At 34.8% G+C, this 20,631-nt stretch overlaps 1 protein-coding gene across 1 annotated transcript in view; it reads left to right on the forward strand.

Moving 5' to 3' along the window:
- The window catches only part of DPH6 (diphthamine biosynthesis 6), a 184,241-nt gene that overhangs the window by 59,496 nt on the left and 104,114 nt on the right, over positions 1–20,631 (forward strand). The window contains exons 7-11 of the mRNA XM_066552064.1: positions 1,459–1,553; positions 7,426–7,513; positions 14,881–15,034; positions 15,925–16,056; positions 19,929–20,058. Of these exons, the coding sequence (XP_066408161.1) occupies positions 1,459–1,553; positions 7,426–7,513; positions 14,881–15,034; positions 15,925–16,056; positions 19,929–20,058 (599 nt within the window). The remainder of the gene's footprint in view (positions 1–1,458; positions 1,554–7,425; positions 7,514–14,880; positions 15,035–15,924; positions 16,057–19,928; positions 20,059–20,631) is intronic.

A 20,631-nucleotide genomic window follows, 5' to 3' on the forward strand; every position in this document is an offset into this window, starting at 1 on the left:
TCTGCAAAATAATGGCTGAAGATGATTCGAGCCTTTGGTTTAAGTAACTGAAGTTATAAACAGTCTTTGAAGTTTTTAAGTAAGAAGTTTGGAAAGAGAACTGTAAAGCAACATGAACTACATTCAGCTTCAACAATAAAAATACAGTATCATTTGAATATATGTAATAGACTTGCTACACAAATATTCTAGTAACCATATAAAAATGTAATCTAGATGCATAAATATCCCAGTCTTATGTTTGCCTCAAAAGAAACAGCAGATTTGGAATTATCTTCTAGCCTCCAGACAGACTTTTTCTAGCCCTCTGATGTTTTGGAGAACTGCATTTCTACTTTGACTGCAGAAGCATCATAGATGGGCTTCTGTTCCTCTAAGGAAAGGCATAAAGGGGTTAAGTAAATATTCCCAAAAGTAACATTGGTGTTTGCAGTGGAGTTAAGGACTGCAGTTCAAGTTCTTATGAGTCACTTAAAGCAGAATGTTAGTGCTTGTTTAATGTTAAGAAACCTGGACAGGACTTGGCTTGAATCACTGCAATGACACATTATAAGGTGATATAATCTGCTGCTGAGGACATGAATTTCTGCTGCAGACAGAGAGGGTGTCCCCATGCTCAGATCTGGTGTTTGGTTAGTATCTATCAATACAGTACATTGAAACAGTAGTACAGTGAGCTACTGAGCAGTTATGCACTCCTTACTCCAGCAAAAATGAACTTAGGTTCATGCTCCACAGCTGCTCATTTGTAAAGCAGGAATTAATTAAGATAGTCATGTCTTGTATTTTGAAGGCTTCAGTTTATCTAGTTATGTCTTTAAGTGAGATATCCAGAGCTTCAGGAATATTTGTAAATATATGTTGATTTAGAAAGTATATTAAGCACAATTTAGAAAAGAGAGAATATGTTTCTCTTTAGATCTTGCTTTAGCTTTTTGCTTTTGACTTAGAAAATTCTCATTTGTTTTGTTAGGGGTTTTTTTGAAAGAATATTTACCTAAACATAAAACACAAATCTGAATCTATTTTCAAAAAATGTGTTCATTGTATACTTCTATGTGAAGTGCTACTTCTTGTGTTGACTCACAGTAAAAGTTTCTCCTCCAAGTGAAATAGATATGCTAAAGAAAGACAAGTATGGGAGCCTGAACAAGCTTTTCTGGCCACTGAGAAAGGAGAACTAGGAATCAATTTGTTGATCTAAATATTACAGTGCCAGTTCTGCTTAAAATGTAACACTTTGGTAATTTTTAATAACTGTAATAGGCATGCAAAGAAATCAAGACCTGACTGTATGATGATTGGGTTTTTTCAGCCTTGTAGTGCGTAGTCTTTTAGAAAGTGCATGGTTTAACCCCAGCTAGCAATCAGTATGTACTGGTCTTGACATTTTCAGCAAAATACATTTAATAAACTTTAGTGTAACACCTACATGTTTCAATTTCTCTTTTTTGATAGCTCTCTGAGAAATATGGACTCCATGTTTGTGGAGAAGGAGGAGAATATGAAACGTTCACTCTGGACTGCCCTCTGTTTAAGAAGAAAATAGTTGTGTAAGGAGCAGATTCTTCTATTTCCTTATATTAAAGCAATGGGAGCATCTTAAAATTTAGTTTGAGACAACTGGAGGTAGTAAGAGGTAACTCATGGCATCTGCAGAGGTAAAACATGTTCTTTAAGTTCACAGACACTTGTGTTGTTTAACACTGGCGAAGTCCTCTGGAAACCTAAATCAATACCTGACATGATGAGGCGTTCATAGATGGCTATAAACATTTTAGACATTTGCACTTTCGTTTACTTGCTGATTATGGCCTGCAGTAAAAATGGTACCTATACACTGACACTTTTATCCTTTCATGAAGTGTGAATTGCCTGTAATATTTATCTTTCATTACAGCTAAATTTGATAAAGTGCCACTTCAGTAGCCTGTGGGTTCCATTAACTGTGTATATGTGTGTGTGTGAATGATAACAATAAACACTTTTCTTCAATTACTAGAGGATATTTTAAATATAAACTTTGTATGAATCCATCTCAATTATACTGAATAGTTTATTCCTTTGACATTAATTGCTAAAATCTGTGTAGTGAGCTGTGGGAAATACTTGTGTCTTGTTTCTTAGAAGTCTGTTAAGTAGCTAGGCCTAATTGCTTCAAGTAAAATATTTTGACTGCTGTTCCTTTTCTGAAGCAAGTAAACAGACTAGTAATCATGTATTGGTGATGGATTCTCAGTCATCTTAGTGCAGGTCCAGATTATGAAGCATATAGACATGAGTAATGCTTTCATGGTGCATGTCCATTTGTTTCACTTCTCTGTAAGACTGGGATCTGTCTGTGTAAGGAATAGAGAGCCAAGAACTGTTAGCTCCATTTCATTGCATGGCATTTGGGAAGAGAAGATAATAGACAAAGTGGTTAAAGCATTGGCAGCTAATCTGGCAAATGTCCACTGAAATACTGGTTGATTATGCCCTTGGTTTGGGATCAACCAAAGAGCAGTTTAAGTAGGAATATATTATAATATATTCTAAATGTTTATCTGGTTGTCAGTGATACAAAAACAGTTCAAGTGACTAGGAGAAGCTGAAGCAGAGATGGTATGGCTGAGTTGTTTTAATTTCTCTTGGTGATACTCCAAATAATAAAAGTTAAAAATAAAAGCACAAAAAATACATATCAAATATTTAAATATTAGTAAGTATTTAATAATAAATATATAGCACAGTGGACTTTTAAACACTTCTTCAATGAGTTTTATTGTATGAACTTCACAAGAAAAGTATTTTATAATTTCTTCTTTAAGTAAGTTATGAATTTTTTCTACTTTGTATTCTTGCTTTTCTGAATATACACTGAATCTAAACAGACTTTGTAATCATATTGACTCTGCTAGTAGAGCTTCCAAATGTTTAGATAGATATGGTTCAGGTATACATATCTCCTAGTTTCAGCTAGGCCAGGTTTAGATTTTTGCAATAGCTGGGAGGCGGCCTGGCCAAAGACCCTAATGTTATTTGATAGGACCTCACTCATTGCCAGGGTTGGGGGAAAGAGACTCAGGAACTCTCCCTCTCTCTCTGAGAAAGGAGTGTTCCTCCCAGTTGGAAAAAACATGGCAGAGGGGGAGCCATCTGTATTGTTCATTGCAGCAGGGTTCTGAATGTGAGTCACTCACGATTGTATTCTTTTTTTATTAATATTGTGCTGTTATTGTTCATTTTTTGTCTCACTGCTTCTACCAGTAACTTGTTCTTATCTGAACCCATGATCTTGACCTTTTGCGCCTCCAATTCTCAACTCCGTGCCACCACATTGAGAGGGGAGAGCCAGGGGAGGGGACAGTGAAAGAGAGAAGTGTGTGGTTTTGGAGAGTCTCAGTGGGGGCACTGAATTTGGGAGTACCATTCCTAAAGCAGGACTAAATCCTGATGCAATTTTTAAAGCTTAAATGTTCTTGTAAGCATTGGAACTTAGAAGTTCAAACCTGTAAGGATTTTCAAGATCCCTAAATTCCTGAACAACTCCAAAACATCTCCTGAGTTAGAAGTGTCTGAGGAAGACATTAAAGAATACTTTTGCCTTCAAACAGGTGTGATGGATTAACTTTGGCTGGCTGCCAGGTTCCCACCAAGCTGCTCTCTCCCTCTTTAGGAAGGCAGGGAGAGAAAATAAGATGAAAAGATGCGTAGGTCAAGAAGAGAGCAATGTACCAAGTACTGTAATGGGGAACCACATTGAATTTGGGGAAAATTAATTTAATTTATTGCCAAATTTAATAAATACATTTTTAAAAAAGTAGAATAGTGGGAAGCAAATATACCTTCTCACCTTGTTCTTCCCAGGCTTAACTTCACTTCATCATTCCTGACTTTACTACATCCTCCCCAATGAGCAGTGCAAGGAAGTGGAGAATGAAGCTGGTCAGCTCATAACACTGTCTTTGCTGCCCCCTTCTCTTCACACTTTTCTCCTGCTCCTGCTTGGGTCTTTTCCATGGCTCCCTCATGAACTGTTGCAATGTGTGTCCTTCCCACCAGGCAAGTTCTTCAAGAACTGCTCCAGTGAATGTGCTTTCCATGGGGTTTGGTCCTTCAGGAACAGACTTCTCCTCATGGGTCTTCATGGGACTCAGTCCTGTCAGAAAAACTGCTTCTGTGTGGGTTTCTGCACAGACTGCAGTGTGTGTATCTGCTCTGATGTGTCCTTCCTGGCCTGCAGGGGAGCAACCTGCTTCACCATGGTCTTTTCCACAGGCTGCGTAGAATCTGTTCTGGTATTTGAAGCACCTCCACTCACTCCTTCTTTCATGGACCTAGGTGTCTGCAGGGCTGACACTACCATGTTTTTCTCACTCCTCTTTCAGTACAGTTTTAAAATATGTTATCACCAAGACACCACCAATGTTGCTGATGAGCTCAGCATCCTTGGTCTCATGTCATAGAGACCACTTCTAAACACTAACCTCTGCCACCAAAACCTTGCCACATAAACCTAAAAGAACTGGAGAAAATCTAGTATGCCTTTTATTTATAACTCTACTTGCAGGTAGTGTTTTCACTGGTCAATGATTTTTGCCCTCTCAAACTTGGCAAGATATGTTTCTACATCATATCCTTGCAAAATAAAAAAAAATATGCTGGCTCAGCAGAAAATAAAATACAACCTTGAATGTTACTTTCTATGGAGAAACAGGAGTCTCTTTAATGCAAGACTGTATGACGACTTTTGCTTCTGAATGTTAAGTTGAATTCTTGCCATTCTTCTCTGTCTTCATTCAAAAATGTACCTCAGAAAGGAAGCATGACAGATTGAGTGAAACATATATTTGAAAATAAACAATATCTAGTAGTGAAAGCAAAATCTTGCAACCAAAATATTGAACTAGAGTCTGATTTGGGTTTATCTGGTTTTCCCAGGTAGTCTATTATAATCCTGTTGTCAACTTTCTTACTCTCAGTGTTTGAAATGTACCAAGCATTTCCTGTCCTTCTTATGCTGATATTTAAGGTACAATTAATCAAGATTTCTTGAAATTTTAAAGATCTATTTCTCATCTATATGAATACCATCTAATATCTGCTCTTGTGATAAATGCCTCTTTGTTCATGGAGCGCAGAATAGTTTGATCTCTTGGAAAGTAAATTGTCCCATTTGAAATATTAGGGAAATACCATTTTCCTTTGTATACCTTACTATTAGCTCTGTGTTTAGGTTTGTAATTCTAGGTTTGGAGTTAAAAGCAAAATTATAAAATTATAATTGTACTCTCAGTCTTGTTCTAGCTTGATATATTTGTATTGAGAAAGTGTTACAGAGTGTTTTACAATGATTGGATGCTTTCTAGATCTTCAAGAAGTCTTGAGAGATCAGATGATTTTGATTTCAAAACACATAGCTGATTGAAACAGTTTTTCAACTGTTCTTCATTTTTTTTCAGTCTTCTGATAATTTCCTTAACAAAATTCCTCTGTTTCCATTACAATCAAACATGAATCATCTTAGATAGTCAAGTTCCTACTCAAAATTCAGGCTTTTAGTGTGAAATGGCCTTGTAGAATTTATTGGGGTCTCACAAATTATTTTTTTCATTTTAAATATCTAATTTTCCTGTGTTTTGAGTTGGTTGGGGTTTTTTTTACTATTTTCCAAACTGGATATGAAATGTCAAGTTCAGGACTTGATTAGGTTTTTTAACTGGAGAGTAATTGGTTCTAAACAGCACTATTCTGCTTTCCACATATTTTTTTCTACCTATTTCTGTTAGAATTAGAAGACATCATTGTCAGTTGAACAGAATTATTTTAATCTGAAGGAACTATGTATAAAGTATCTTATATCTTAAATATAAACAATATTTTAATAATAAAGAATCTTGATAATTACTCTCAGGAATGAATCTGAGGCCTGTTTATCAAAATACTTTAAAAGTTTGCTTAAAATTGATCTTCTTATGTTAAAGGTATTTTTCATTATTTTGTGACATTTTTTTATTATTAAATCCCAAAACACATTTTATAGAGCAGGCATTTCTGTTAATTTTACACTTTTGTTGAGGAACTGGGATCTAGCCAAAGCTTCAACTGCTTTGAGTTTGCGTTGGTTTTATGTGGTATTACTAGAAATCTATCTATATCATCTCTTTGAACACTATGAAGGTACCGAGGGCACCATGGTTTCTGGAAAATTATGTGTGTCTTTGCCTTACTTTCAACAACTTTCAGATTTTCTTTTACTGCATCTGAATTTCTCTTATGTTTTCCTTGAGTTTCTCACCTTCTGATGTTTGTTTCTTAGAGCTACCTTTTTCATAAGTAGTAAAACTGTGCAGATGGATATAACAGATACTGCCTCTTGTGAATCAAAGTGTGACAGATTGTGTCTGTAAAAATGAAAACTAAAATTAACTAATTTGAATCAGCACACAGGAAGTTTAACATTGTTACCAACACATTTGGCATTAAAAAGTTGTGTCTAGTAGTCTTCACTATCAGATGCAAGATGGCTGGATCAGTCAATTTCTCAGTATGCAATACTGTATGTTGTTAATACTTCAGAAACTAATCCCTGGAGCATTATCAAAACAATGGACTTCTGAAAAATTTCCTGTTGATGAAATTTAAAGATTGCTTTATGTATTAATCTCTGGAATCTAAAACACAGTGTAGTTTATACTTTCATAGACTACAGCTAACTAATTCTCTTAATATTGGTCTGGAAGTGTGGGAAAAAAGTGGAAGATTGGCAAGGAGGGTTGTAAATATTCTCAAGTGACTTGCAGCTGGGCTGTCAAAAACACATGTATCATATTAATTGTTTTTGGCCTCATGTGTTGGATGAGTAGAGCATTTGTGTTTAGATAGCATAGGCCTGTGATAGACTATGGGGCCCTGTTAAACACGCTTGAGATTCCTGCCTGGCTGTGGGAAAGATCAAAGCACAGTGGGATATTGCACCTGTGCAAATCCCTGAGATACAGGCGAGACCTGCAGGTTTGGTGATGCTCTAGTATGGACCAAGTCTCTGCAGTGCCTGTGTCCCTCCTTTGTGCCCCTGCCTGAATGCTGCTTCAGGGGCCCCAGGTGGTGAGGTAATGAAAAAAAATTTACTCTTTGCATTTCCTCTGTGTTGTTATGGTTGTTGCTGCATCTCCTGTGCCAGCTCACACAGGAAGTATAGTTTATTCCTTTTGAAAATTGAAAATTCTTGAAGGCAATGTATCATTCAACAATAAGACTTTATATAACAAACTATTTTTTCTTAATTTATATGAAAACATTGATAAGAAATTAATAGATTTTCAATGAGTTACATTAGATTTTGTGTTATACAGTGACTAAGTGTTGTCTCTCTTTATATATGTACTATTTGATTTGGTCTCTAATGTATATACTATTTAATGATAAAAATTTGTATTTCAGAGATTCAGCTGAGGTAGTCATGCATTCAGCTGATGCATTTGCACCTGTGGCCTACCTTCATTTTTTAAAACTACACCTGGAGAATAAGGCAAGTAGGCTGCAAGTGTTCTTTTCCTTTAAAGCTATATGCATGCTTTCTAGTTGTGTTGCTTTGTCACGGTTTGGACTGAACCATCATATTCTCATGTAGGTGTTGCATTCAAATAATAATGTACATACTTAGCTGAATTTCAGAACTTGCCCTAGGAATGATCAAACACACTTGTGTCAAGGAATGCACGCAGGTAGTATATTTGTGGGCCATTTTTCATCTCAAAACCTCAAGGTGATCTTCTTATGTCTTTCTGCATTTTGATGACAGAAGTGCAGAAATTGTTACAGAACTTTATTCTATTGGTATTTCAAATTTCATGTCTCTTAAGCAACATTTCCTGCATGTCTTTCAATAGATCATGCCTTCCCCTCTTCCCTCTCCATTTTTTTTTTTTTTAATTTTATTGTTCCAAACAGATAAAATACCTCAGTGTTTTTCTTCCATGATGGCCTCATTTTGCCTTGGAAAGTAAATTGTATTTCATCCTGTCAATTTCTAGTTTTGGATTTCTTTCAAAAATAAAACATTAAATATTTGTGTGGGCAACTGTGAAAAGGATATCAACTGTGTGAAACAAAACCAAATAGGCTGAATAAAGGAAAATTTGGGAATGTGGCATGGTGGGGAAGACTGATAATATATTGATATTTCTTTGGGTGCACTGACTTTATTGCTCATGGCAAACTTGACGCTAAAATGTACCATACATCACTACAATGTGACAGGCTAGGGAAAATGAAAACCACAAAGCTTTACATAAATCAGAGGAAAAATCATATTAAAATGCATAACATTTGACATAAGAATCAAGATTTTACTTTTATCTGTTCAGCAGCTCTTTTCCCCTTCTTATGTAGATGTTTTAGATTTGGTTAAAGCCTCACAGTTTCAGGCAGTGTTGTAGTAAATCGTATTTCCAATCCATTGTAGACAAACCTGTCCCACTTTGCAAGAGGTGAGGTTTGCAGCAGCTTGTCCTAAATTTTGGTACATAAAATAATGTATATTTAAAAGGAAAATAGTCTGATTTTTGCAAAAGCATTAATATCTTTTGGCTATAGATTATTTTATGTCATGGTAAAATAAGCTAAGTTTTTGAGAAGTTATAAATATGGAGAACCAGTCAGTCTTTCAGACCATAACTGTTAGCATCATTTAACTACAAAATAATAAAGGCATGCCTTCAAGATTGATATGCCTGTAGTATTGTACTTTTGCTCACTATTTTGTGCCTATAAACCTGTGGAAAAATTTAAGTATCAGTTAGTATTCAGCACTTAACAGCCAATCCCATAATAATGAAGTACTCCAGGAAAAAATGCTTCAGAAGGTGAATTAATTTTAGTTTGAGGCTTTCAAGGGATTACTGAAAATTGGGAAAAATAATACACCATTATGAACAATATGTAAAGCCACTTTTGTAAGCACTTTGTAGAAAATATTAATAGACTCCACGCTGAAGTGTAATTCTAATAAGTATTATGACATCAGTTCTGTTATCATTTCTGCTGTGAGATAAACATATTTTTAACTGAATTGTATATTAATTTTGTCTTTGTTTTTTGCCACAGGTCTTAATTTTACATTCCTTGATTTACTTTTAAAATCACTTTGCAATTACAGCTAGTGCACCTTGGTCTCTGCTGTCTTTCCTCCTCTATAATGCATTTTCTTTAGCTAAATCTCTTCATGTTTGACTACAAAGCCTGCCTAGAAATTTGGTTTAGATTGTTTTTGGCAGCAAAATGAGCCCTTGTGCCTAGGGGAACATAACATTGTACTCACTGTTCTGGTTTAATATATTTCTGTGCAACTTCAAGATGTTTTTTACATAATAATTGAAGCTTTTTTTAAACACACCCACTTTTCTTTCATAAATAGTGCAGATGCAGAAAAGGCTAAAGAAATAAATACTGTATTTTGTTATTAAAACTATTAAAAATATGGTAAACAATTTTTGTAGGCATTTTACAAAAAAACTTTAAGAATAAAAAATAATGGTAATAAAACACTAATGCTCAAAATTTGGGAATGCCTCTTTTACTTCAGAGTGAAAAGGTCACCACTATAATATAGATACCTAGTTTCATCAATATTTTACCTTGCCAATATAGTCACTTCATACACTTAAAATGTAGAATTTTTTTTTTACAGGAGGCAATTTCTGAAGCATATTCTAGAATCTTTGAATTGGATGTATTGGCCTTCTACTCAATAAAAATTAAATTCTGAGTATTTTCCATTAGGAAAAATACAACTATGAAACTTTTTTTTTTAGTTTGTCAGCACGACGAACTTGCTTTTACTTTCTCCTATATTCTTTTACCTTATTGTGTTGGCTTTGTAAAGATCAGAAACAGAAATTAAAGCTGTTGGAGCTTCTGCTGGTGGGAGCATACTTCTGATGACAGTAGTGAACATACTAGCTGTTGTTCATGCTTTCACATTTGCTCTTTCCCACATTTAATAAGGAATACTTTGTTTCCAAGTTCCAGTGAGTAGGAGCACACACATATCAAACAATACAGCATGGACACTGCAGCCCCTTAAGTTTGAATTATCCAGAATTAGAGGCAATCACGTAGTTTTCTTTCTACGCTTTGCAGAAGAAAGGAGCCTGTTTGCCTATAAGAGACCCAGGAATAATGCCTGCTGCTCCTTTTTCTTATAATGGACCATTGCATTATATTACCTATCAAAAACTGATACTGTGTTTTCCTGTTTGTAAAAGATCTTGACCTTGTAGCTGGAACACATGTCAGAAGTGCAAGCAGTTTGCCCCTGTTAAATGGCAGGAGATCTATTGCTCAGGTCATTTTGGAGAAGATTTTTAAAATGCTTGTAGAGTTCTGTAACTTGTACACTTGTAAATTTAGAAAAGGTTTTCAGGAGATACTTGCATGCCATCTGTACTAAAGGCACGCAATCCAATGTTAAATCCTATATGATTTAACATTGTAGCCTTTTAACATTGTAGCCACTTCCTCATTAATTATTTTAGTTAATCTACATTTAGAACTTTAGCTGTAGAATTAGACTTTGTCAGTGATGTCAGGGAAAATAAGAAGGAGTTTCAAGTTTCAAAATATGTTTTGTCAATGGCATTGTGGCTAGCATTTTTTGAATACTTGAATGCTTTGTCATCATTGAAAAATATTTCTCCTAGGCAACCTTTAGTTTCCCTTCTGCATCATAAGAATATAGATAACCCTTGTAGTTTTGTTTTCAAAACTTGATAACAAATACTACAAAACTTTTTTTTGTGCTCTGATTTATTTCAAACACTAAGATAATAAGTGTAGGATTTTCTTTTCTACTCTATTTGCTTGCAGATTCAGTCCGGTTCTCTGAGGAAAGATAATTTTTAGCTCTTTTTTCATAATGAAGATACTTTATTTGAAAGTATTTTGGCGTAAGGGACATTCTTTCCTATGATTCTGTATATGGTACTCAAAATAATGCATGATGCATGTGATCTCTCTCATTATATTTATTTCAAGGAGTTCTGTTATCAACGTACATCACAAAGAATAAAGAGATTATAATAATCTTTTGTCTTGTGAGATCTCTGCTCCACTGTATTCTCATTGCTGCTCAGTGGGAGAGTTATCAGTTTTAGAATTGTGTTGTGATAGGTTTTTATACCAGTTTCTGTAGCAGAGAATGTAAGCTTTTTAAAAAGACAATCTGTTGTTTTCATAAAAGACCACTGCATGGAATTTCAGCTATATCAGTCAAAGTCCTAGCTCCAAGGCTTTTTCAACAGGAGAATTTGGATCTTGGAACACTTGTGCATTTGCTTAACTTCATTCTGAGCACACTTGCATCAATGACATGAGTTATGTGAATATAGTTAAGTGTATGCATGCATGCAGGCTCTGATCCAAAATTAGGTTGGTATCACAATGTACAGTGGGTGTGGGAGAAACTGTGTAACAAATGGGAAAATATATTGCTTCTGTGAAGTAACATGAAAATGTTATGCGATAAAATAGGTTCTGTAAGATTTAATTAAAATGTCATTATAGCAAGCTTGATTTTTTCTTTTTAAAGTGGTGAGAATATTATTCAGGGAAAGTTACTCTGTTTGTGGCAGTCTATAAGTTTTAGCTTCTTAGCTTACTTCCTCTATTGAGAGGAATGGAAGACCAACATGTGTATGGATTTAAATTTAGCTACTAAACAGAATATGGCAGCTCTGCTTAGGCTGGCATTGAGCCTGTTGTTCCTCGGGTGCCAGGTTCCACACCTAATACTTCTGCTGTAGCCTGCACCTGTGCTGCTGTGGGAAGTGATTGATTATCAATGTTTTTGGAGCCTTGAATGAGTCATTGTGATGTATCATAGGCATTGAAATCAACAGACATCCCTAATTTTTTTACAGACTTTGCATCTTATAAGAGATTCCTGATATTTCGCAATAATTTCCAAAAATTTTGTAACTGTCCAAGTTTTTATGTATGTGTGGAAACACAGATGTATAATTTTATTTATCTCTGTGATGAAATATTGATAGAAGCTAAATTATTTGTAAAATATGGAGTTACTTAGGAAAAAGGTGACTGTAGATGATATGAAAATTTCACATAGCATCAGTTTGGGATATTTGTAACATTAACAAATTACAAAACTACGGGGGAGTTCTCTACATTATACCAAACCAGTTGTGATAGAGTCTGTGAGGCTCACTCCATACCCATGATTTTTTTTAATGAAGCACATCTTGCAGAAATCATGTTTAGAAACGTAGATGAAAGCATTTTAACCAGTGGCATGAAAATGGAATAGCTGCTCTTTTGATGTTCACTTGCAGAACATATAAATTTGGTCCTTCAGGCTGGGGAATGGAGAGAAGTTACAGATCTTTAACAGCAGCCTCCAAAGATACTTGTATCTCTAGATCTCTTCAAAGGTGATTATATAAAGCTTAATAAAAGTGAGTAAAAAACTGGGAAACTGGAACTTTTTCTTTTCCAGTTAACATTTTTTTTCCATTCTGATGGACTTTTATGGCACAGTGAAGTTAAAATCCAGGTGATGTAAAAACAAAACCCAAAGCAGCAGTGTAGTGGCATCATTCACATCACCATTTCTGTGCATGCTTACTCAGGGGTAGGACCAAGAGGTGCCAACTCTGCATGTGTTACATTAGAACTCCCCTGAATGCCCATGCTGCAATGCAAATTGATTGTTTCATGGTGGATGCTACGAATTACTCAGTGAAAATAATATATTTATTAAAACAATAATTTGCAAGCAGCAAGTGGAAGCACTTCTGGCATGTGACGCTGCTATACAGTCTATATATTTCCATGAAATGGTATCTTGTAGATAAAAAAATAAGAAACTTTTGAAATAATTTAATTTCCTTGGTTCTTGTAGCTTAAAACATCTTTAGATCTTTTTCAAGTATAGATTTGTGTTCCCGCTTCTGTATTTTTTTAAGTTATACCTGAAGACTTAGGAGCAAGCCTCTGGAACCCAGGCATCCCTCTGGGTAATGGCAAGATGCACCCACTTATGGCAGTAGTCAAAGGTGTAATTCAATGAGTGGGAAATGGTACAGATGCTGCTGGATGCTTGTCTGTTGTAATGTTGGAATGCGTGTCATGTTTGTGCTAAATTGCAGTTTTTGTCTGGCTATTACGTTACATCTTCTTGACTTCTTTTAACCTCTGAGGTACAATTGATTCAAGTAAAGTAGATTATTGCCTTGACTTTCATGTCTTTCTTGGAGGAATGAATAAAATGAAGTCCAATCAAAGAACATCAGCCCCTCTTAGATAATAGACTTAGTGTTTACAGTGCTTATAAAACTACCAGTGCTTATAAAACTAACTCTTTTCAGTGTCAGCAGAACTGAGTTTCCTCTCACAGATAATGATCTTTTTGTAATTTAGCCATTTCTTAAAATTTCCAAATGCACTCCTTTAACTTAACTGGATCCTTTTTCACTTCAGTGAAGTCAAATATTGATGTAAGGGTTGAGTTATCACAGAGTTCTCATGCACACTAGAGTTTTCTGCCTTTATTTTTCTGACTTTTTTTATTAAAATGAAGAGAAATATTTAAAGTTGCAATAAGTTAGGTTTTATTTTCCACGGGAAAGAAAAAAAATGCAATAAAATTAAATACAATAAAAATTATTTAACAATAATGTTAATGTTCTTTTTTAATGACATTTTGCATGGAACACAAATTTATCAGCTAAAGGAATATTCAGAAGTTTCTAATCACTGTTAAGGATTGTCAAAGGTTTCATGTTTCGTCAACTTTTTATCTTGCCTTATCTGGATTTATTATAATTTTTGTGAATTTAGTATTTAAGAAGCCTGCAGTAAAATGCATAGTTTAGACGCTACACGAAATTTGAGATCTTTGGGAAGAAATTTAATTTATAGAATCTGGCATTACAGCATGCAGTGGTGTTTGATAAGGGTTTCTTTGTAAATTTTGTCGTAATTCATACTGCTTTTAGATAGACAAGTGATATTACCCAAGCTAGTGGTAGATGGGAGAGAGTAAGGGTTCTGATTGCTCCAAAATTAAAAAGCAAACAAAAAACTCCCACAAAAAATGTATGCTGTAATTATGTGGCATGTTGAAAATGTAATGAGCACTGAATTGTTAAAGACTGGTCAGTAAGCACTCTGCCTGTGTATTTTGCTTTAAAAGGTGCAGTGGGTAGTTTTCTCTTCCTGGTCCTGAGAAAGCATTTGGGAAGAATGATTTTTCTCCCTTGTCAAGAAATTACTTCAATGTATACATCTTGGGAAATGCATTTTTCTGTTATATCAACTCATATCAAAGTGTTTGATGGAAAGGATAATCTTTGTGAGATAATAGAAAGAGATTTTTTTTTTTACATGCACTGCCTTCATTCATTGTTCCAAAAAGTTTTAAAACTTTCTTGTTAGTCTTTTGCTCTATTTCAGGTAATTAATACAATGTTATTTATAAAATGATTACTTTTGTGCTTTTGTTCCTCTGTTCACTTAGTTTATACTATTTTTTTGAAAACATAGTTGTCTTCTGCATAATTGGGGGACACGATTTCTTCATAATAGTATTCTTTCTGTCTTTATTCTTGGGTCTCATCATTTTTAATGTCTACTGTCCTCAGTTACTAAGTCTGCCTTTGTCTTCCATTTGGTTTATGAACAGGAGTACATTATGTTTTGCCAGTCCTGCAAAATAATGGGAAATCCCAATGCTATTATTTTGTGAATTGTTCTAAGATATGTATCTGTTGAACTATAGTATTTTTTGTAACTTAAACATGTATTTGAATGATAAAATGTGCTGAGTTCATACTGCTTGGCATGGTGTTTACTTGCTTATTTTATACTGTTTGTCTCAAGCAGGAAGAATCCTTGGGTAATTTTGTGGTCAGTAACTGTTCTTGTGAGATAAGCTGTATGGATGATGATATTTTTCCTTCATCAGAAGAGTATGAACCACAGAAAAATATTCTAGTCATCTGGAAGAGTTTGAAACATAAGTCTTGGGATTTCAGTGAGTTTTGCACAGTTGTTTTTTTTTTTTAAATGAGATAAAAATATTGTTTCGTGCAGGTGAAATATCTTAATTACTATACAAACACTCCTGAAAAAGATGTGCTCGACCTGTAGTAATTAGTCTGAAAAGAGAGATCCTACTAGAATGCATTTTTCTGATAATAAGCAATAGATCTATAGTAGTGAAGCATTTCATATTAGTTTACAGGAGCATAACACATTATTTTTTCTTTTCTTCTCTCCCTCTTCCCTTCCCTCTCCTCCTTCTGGAAATGCCACAACATTTCTGTTACACTACCTACATAGATGGGTAAACTTCCTGAAAACTAAGTTTCACAGCTAACAGTATTTGGGTATTGAATATTATTTAGGTATTTGGTATTTCTTGAATATGGAGAAGTAACTGGTGGGCTTTAAAAATGTCTAAATATGTTATGTATTTGCAAAGATCATCAGAACCAGGTTAAGCACCTAAATTCCAGTAAAATTTGGCATATGACTTTGAAAATCTGTTTTTATGCCACTTGAATACTTTCAAAAATTTTAGCTTTTCAGTGTCACATCTTGTGCCAAGTCTGTAACCAAACAGGTTGAGAAATTGTAAAACATCAGCAAAAATGGAAAGGAGGAGAAAATGTACTGAAGTTCTCAGCTAATGTGCTACTTGCATGCATATTTTGTGAAGGCAGTGTTGGAGAAGGATTTGGGAGCTTTGCTCCTAGAATCCTTACTTTTATATCTGTTTGTAAATGTTTTTGAAGATGCTTTTACAGTTTGTCAGTTTCGGTTCGTTGTCGAAGTTCTTCTTTAAACAATTTAAAATGTATCCTTGGTTAATCTGAAACCTTTCATTTTTATAATCATATTTCTTTTCTTCATTTCCCATAGCTAAGACACTTCAAAATTCAGGAAAATCCCTGAGTGGTTACCAATGGTTTTCAGGTATCACTGCCCACTTCCTTCCATCAAAGGATAAAAATGCTCAAGATGCAGCACAGGAAGCATTTTCTTCTCTCAGAGGTGCTTTATTCAGTTAATACATTATCTGCTGTCACTGATTGTGTTTTTAATATTATTTTAAGGAAGAATCTGTATTTTCATGTGGTTTTATAACTTTATAGGTTGTAGTTGTTGGCGTGCCATCTCATTTTGCAGTTGATTGGAACTTTTGAAATCAAGACTGCCAGCTTTAATATTTAACACATCATAATTTGACTAACTTTGAAGGCCTTGGAATGCCAAAGTAGTGTTCATATCACTGTAAAAACTCTATTTACACAGTACTTGCTCATTTTATAGCATTCTTGAAATATATAGTGTGTATATGTATGTGTGCTATAGATGCTGTCTACTTGCTAAAACACATTTGTAGCTTCCATAAGTTTAAATTAAGTTTTCTAGAAAACTGATATACATTTTGGCATCTAGGATTAGGTCAGTAGCAGTAGATCTCATTTATATTCCTAATGTAAAGGCAAAATTGCTGTCTTGGGAATCATGAAATCCAGGTTCCTTAGAAGATTCTGACATATAATAGTGATGGTTTATTCTGACATAAAATGTTCATGGTTTTGTTTTGTATTTTTTTCATTCTAAAGTTCAGGTAAAGTATGTTTGTACAGGCTTCTTTTCATTCACAAAAATTGAAATAATTTTTAGTATCTAAATGGGTAAACTCATAGAATTTGCATGAGATATTGTTCTAATATATCTTATATTTTTGCATGTCCAGTTGAGTATTCATGATTGAATATAGGATGGTAAAGAAACCCTAGAATTTTTTTTAAGAAGCAAAGTTATACTTGGTAGAAGGTCAATAAGCTAGTTTTTGATTTTTTGGAAATCAGCAAGGTGGAGATGATCAGACTTTTATGGAAAAAGACAATAGATTTTAGTGTAAATCTGCAAATCATCTATAAAGTGAAGCAAGAGGGTTTTGCAGTCTTTTTTTTTTTTTCCTCATTATATTTGAATGGAAATTAGCTTGTACAAACATTATGTAATTTTGCCTTAGCATCTGTCAAAAAATGTTGTGTCTGACTAGTGCAGTAGCCTATTGCTTTCAGCAGATTGCTTGCATTACCTGTGTGATGGTAAGGAAAAAAAGTAGTTTAGATGCATATCCTTTGCAGAAGATTTCAGTTCTCACATTTCTTTTAGTTATTCTCCTTTTAGAAGTGAATGTGGAAACTGAATGAATTATGGTTCTGTCATGACAAACAAAACAATTTGTTTCTGAGAACTTAATCTGCAAATGTGCACAAGGCTTTTTCTGAATATATATTTTGAATCTGTACAGCAGTTCAGCTTCACTGTAGTGAGACTGGAATAAGCACAGTACCTTTAAACTCTTTGCTGGGCTAACTGATTTAGCCACCTCTAAAGTGAATGTGTGCTGACAAAAAGATTTGGAAATGGAAATTTCTTACTAGACGCTACGAAACGTTCTGTAGAATGGATGGAATTCTATGAAGCCAAGAATGGGAGGGAATGCAGTGTATTGCTCTTTATATATTTGTTTTCTTAAACTCTCATGTTAAACTTTTTTTTTTAGATATGATTGGAAGATGACAAAGATTGCTTTGCTTTATATAATCTAAAGCAGCTCTGATGTAGTTGTACCATGGCAAAGTTTCATAAGCTGAAGGAAACGGTGCATTTTTATTACATTAAAACACGCTAAAGTTCTTAAATGCTACTTCCTGTAAACAGTTTGGATACTGTGTTTTGTGGCTCTCAGCTAAGGATTCTGAATAACCCCTTAATAAAAAACAAACAAAAAGACCCCAACAAAACAGAAAACCAGCCAACCCACCAAAAGCAATCAAAAAGCTGTACTTCAGTCAATGTAAACTTTTGGGGCAGTTCTGCTTAAGTAAGGGTGAGTCTCACCTGATCATATAAATTATTAGAAACCATGAATGGCTTGAAATTCAACAGAAAGTCTGTAAGGTTTCCCTATATATCCAGGACAGATGCAATGGGAATGCAGGGAAACCTTTTCAGGTCCTGTCCCTGAAAAACAGAAGTTGTTGAGAAGAGCCCAAGGTTCATCATGTATGCCTTTCTACTAGAGTACGTGTTTTGGGAAACAATTTTATTTTGATTATAAGCTGAGGAAAAGTTATTTCCCACCATTCTTCTAATTAATGCAGGAGGAAAAGGGATAGTACTTTTACTTAGGATATATTTTTAAAGTAAAGGTAGGAATTATGAATTTACCCAAATCACTCCCTTCAGCTTGCTCTGTGTCCACAAATTAGAGTTAATTTCTTGGCTCATATATTTTAAATTTAGAGTGGGGATATTTGTGTGTGCAGAGGTATTTATCCGTTGATTGAGGGCTTTTCCCCCCTCCAGTATTTCGTGTAATGCTGCAGAACTTTTACCTGCAGACCTTTCTTCTTGACTAAAGTGCTGGCTGGAAATTTGAAAATTGTCCTTGTTTCCTCCTTAACTGATGATGTAACAGCTAATATTGACCTAGTGATTGCTATCAGTTAGCATTCAAATACATTTCTATTTCCATACAGAATTGCCATTGTATGCTAATTTATCAGGTGGTATTTCTGGACATGTAGTGTGATTTCATAGGAGTTCTAGGACATTCTAGTTGCTATATAGCCTCTTATATCACTTGTGCACACTTTCTTTTCTGTAAGTGAGAACTCCCCTCTTCATATTGCCTACATTATTGGCAGTATGACTAAGTAAAACTGAGACATTTAGAACAAAATTCAGTACTAGTATGACCTAGCTAATGTTAATGAAAGTGTGCAAAATCATGAACTGTCTTCAAAAGCAGTGAAAAGTTTAACACAAAAACAGTTTCTCACTAAGGCGACAACCTTCAGAGATTGTCTTTATACCCTTGTACTTCTCAACTTAAAAACAAATATATAAGTATATATACATTTGCACACTGTGACATTAAAGGGCAAGATGCCCAAAATTATACTGAGAACAACTTTACATGGCTTATTTAAATTAGGTCACAGTGTACTCTCTTGTTATATATGAGTACTTTCATATTATATATGTTCTATATTCAGAGAAGATTTTGTCTTCATTTAGTTTCTATTGCTCATGAGCTAAAAAAGGGACACTGCAGAGCTGATGACATATCTGGTTATGTGGTTGACTAAATGAGAGTAATACATTCTCTCTGAGCACTATGTCTGGAGTATTCTATGCATACACATTCAGATGATCAGATGATCTTGATTTCTCAGTATCTCTTCTTTAGCTGCCTGCTTGAGCTTTCCTCTGCTCTCATCTTTCCTTCATTTATCCTGTGGCCACTTCTGTTTCCTATTGTCTGTCTTGCCATTTATAATTCTTTGTTTATGCAGAGATTATTATTGCAGTGAGAGTTTTTGGAAACAGCTTAGGCGAGCACCCCTCTGGAATGGTATATAAATATTTGATCTTTTTCTTGAAGATGGCTATTGTCCCTTCCAGTTCTGTATTTTTGTGATTTTTGAATTTTGTCCTTTGTAGATTATGAGCTGTCACAGAATGAACACCCCTCCCCAAGGCCCCCCAAGACAATCAGATTTATGGATACAAGTAATTCAGGCTGTAACATATCTACATGCATGAATGTATGATGTGTTTTCATGGGACAAGAATTCACCACTGCTCAGAGTGGATAAAATTTATTTTGTAGTCTACTTCTGTATATTTGGAAAACTAACATGGGAAAGAATGTAATGAAAGAAAGAAGTATTAAATGGGGAAAGGTAGTATATTGCAAAATCTTCAGTCATGTTTAGAGAACAATTAGGTTATCACCAGTTGGTTTTGCTGAACAAAACCAGGATGCCTATGCTGTCTTTCTAAATACATTTACAATATTCTGTCTTTAACAGCTATTTTTTTTTATCCTGCAGCCATTTTGACTTCAGAGGGATTGAAACTGAAAGATATTATTTTGGTTCATCTATATATGAAGAGCATGAAAGATTTCAGTGTTATAAACTCAGTTTATGTGACAGAATTTGATTTGTGTCCACCAGCAAGGTAGGATTAGACTACTGCTGTAGTATATTTATGATGCAGTGTAATAGACTGAATTATTGTTGCCATATTTGTGAAGCATTTTGCCAAATGTTTGTGTCTCACAGAAGAAGACTTTTGCTGCCTTTTGGAGTATTGACATCACAGCTGCTCATGTCAAAACCACTAGGGTTAGAAATTCTTGCTTTAATATATACCATAAGGTTTACAAATGCCCCCCCCCCGATCTGGACTTACAGAAGGATAATACATGGTTTGCAAGTCTTAGTTCTTTTTGACTTGATTGAAGGGACAAATGTTTGTATTGCTGGGATTTTATTTGCTTTTCTTTTCTGTTTGCATCCCTTGACCTGTTGGCAGTGCTTCTCTGAAGTTTAAGTAAAACCCAGGATATCATCAAAGGTTTGCTGCAACCCAGGATATCATCAAACCTCTTTGTCACAAGGGCATGGTGTTGGCTCATGTTCAAGTTGGTGTCCATCAGGAACCTCCAGTCCTTCTCTGTAATGCTGCTTTTGAGCCAGTGGGCCCACAGAATATACTGGACCTTGGGTTTGTTCCACCCCCAGGTGTAGG

This window comes from Molothrus aeneus, chromosome 6, assembly GCF_037042795.1.
Source record: "Molothrus aeneus isolate 106 chromosome 6, BPBGC_Maene_1.0, whole genome shotgun sequence".
Lineage (NCBI taxonomy): Eukaryota > Metazoa > Chordata > Aves > Passeriformes > Icteridae > Molothrus > Molothrus aeneus.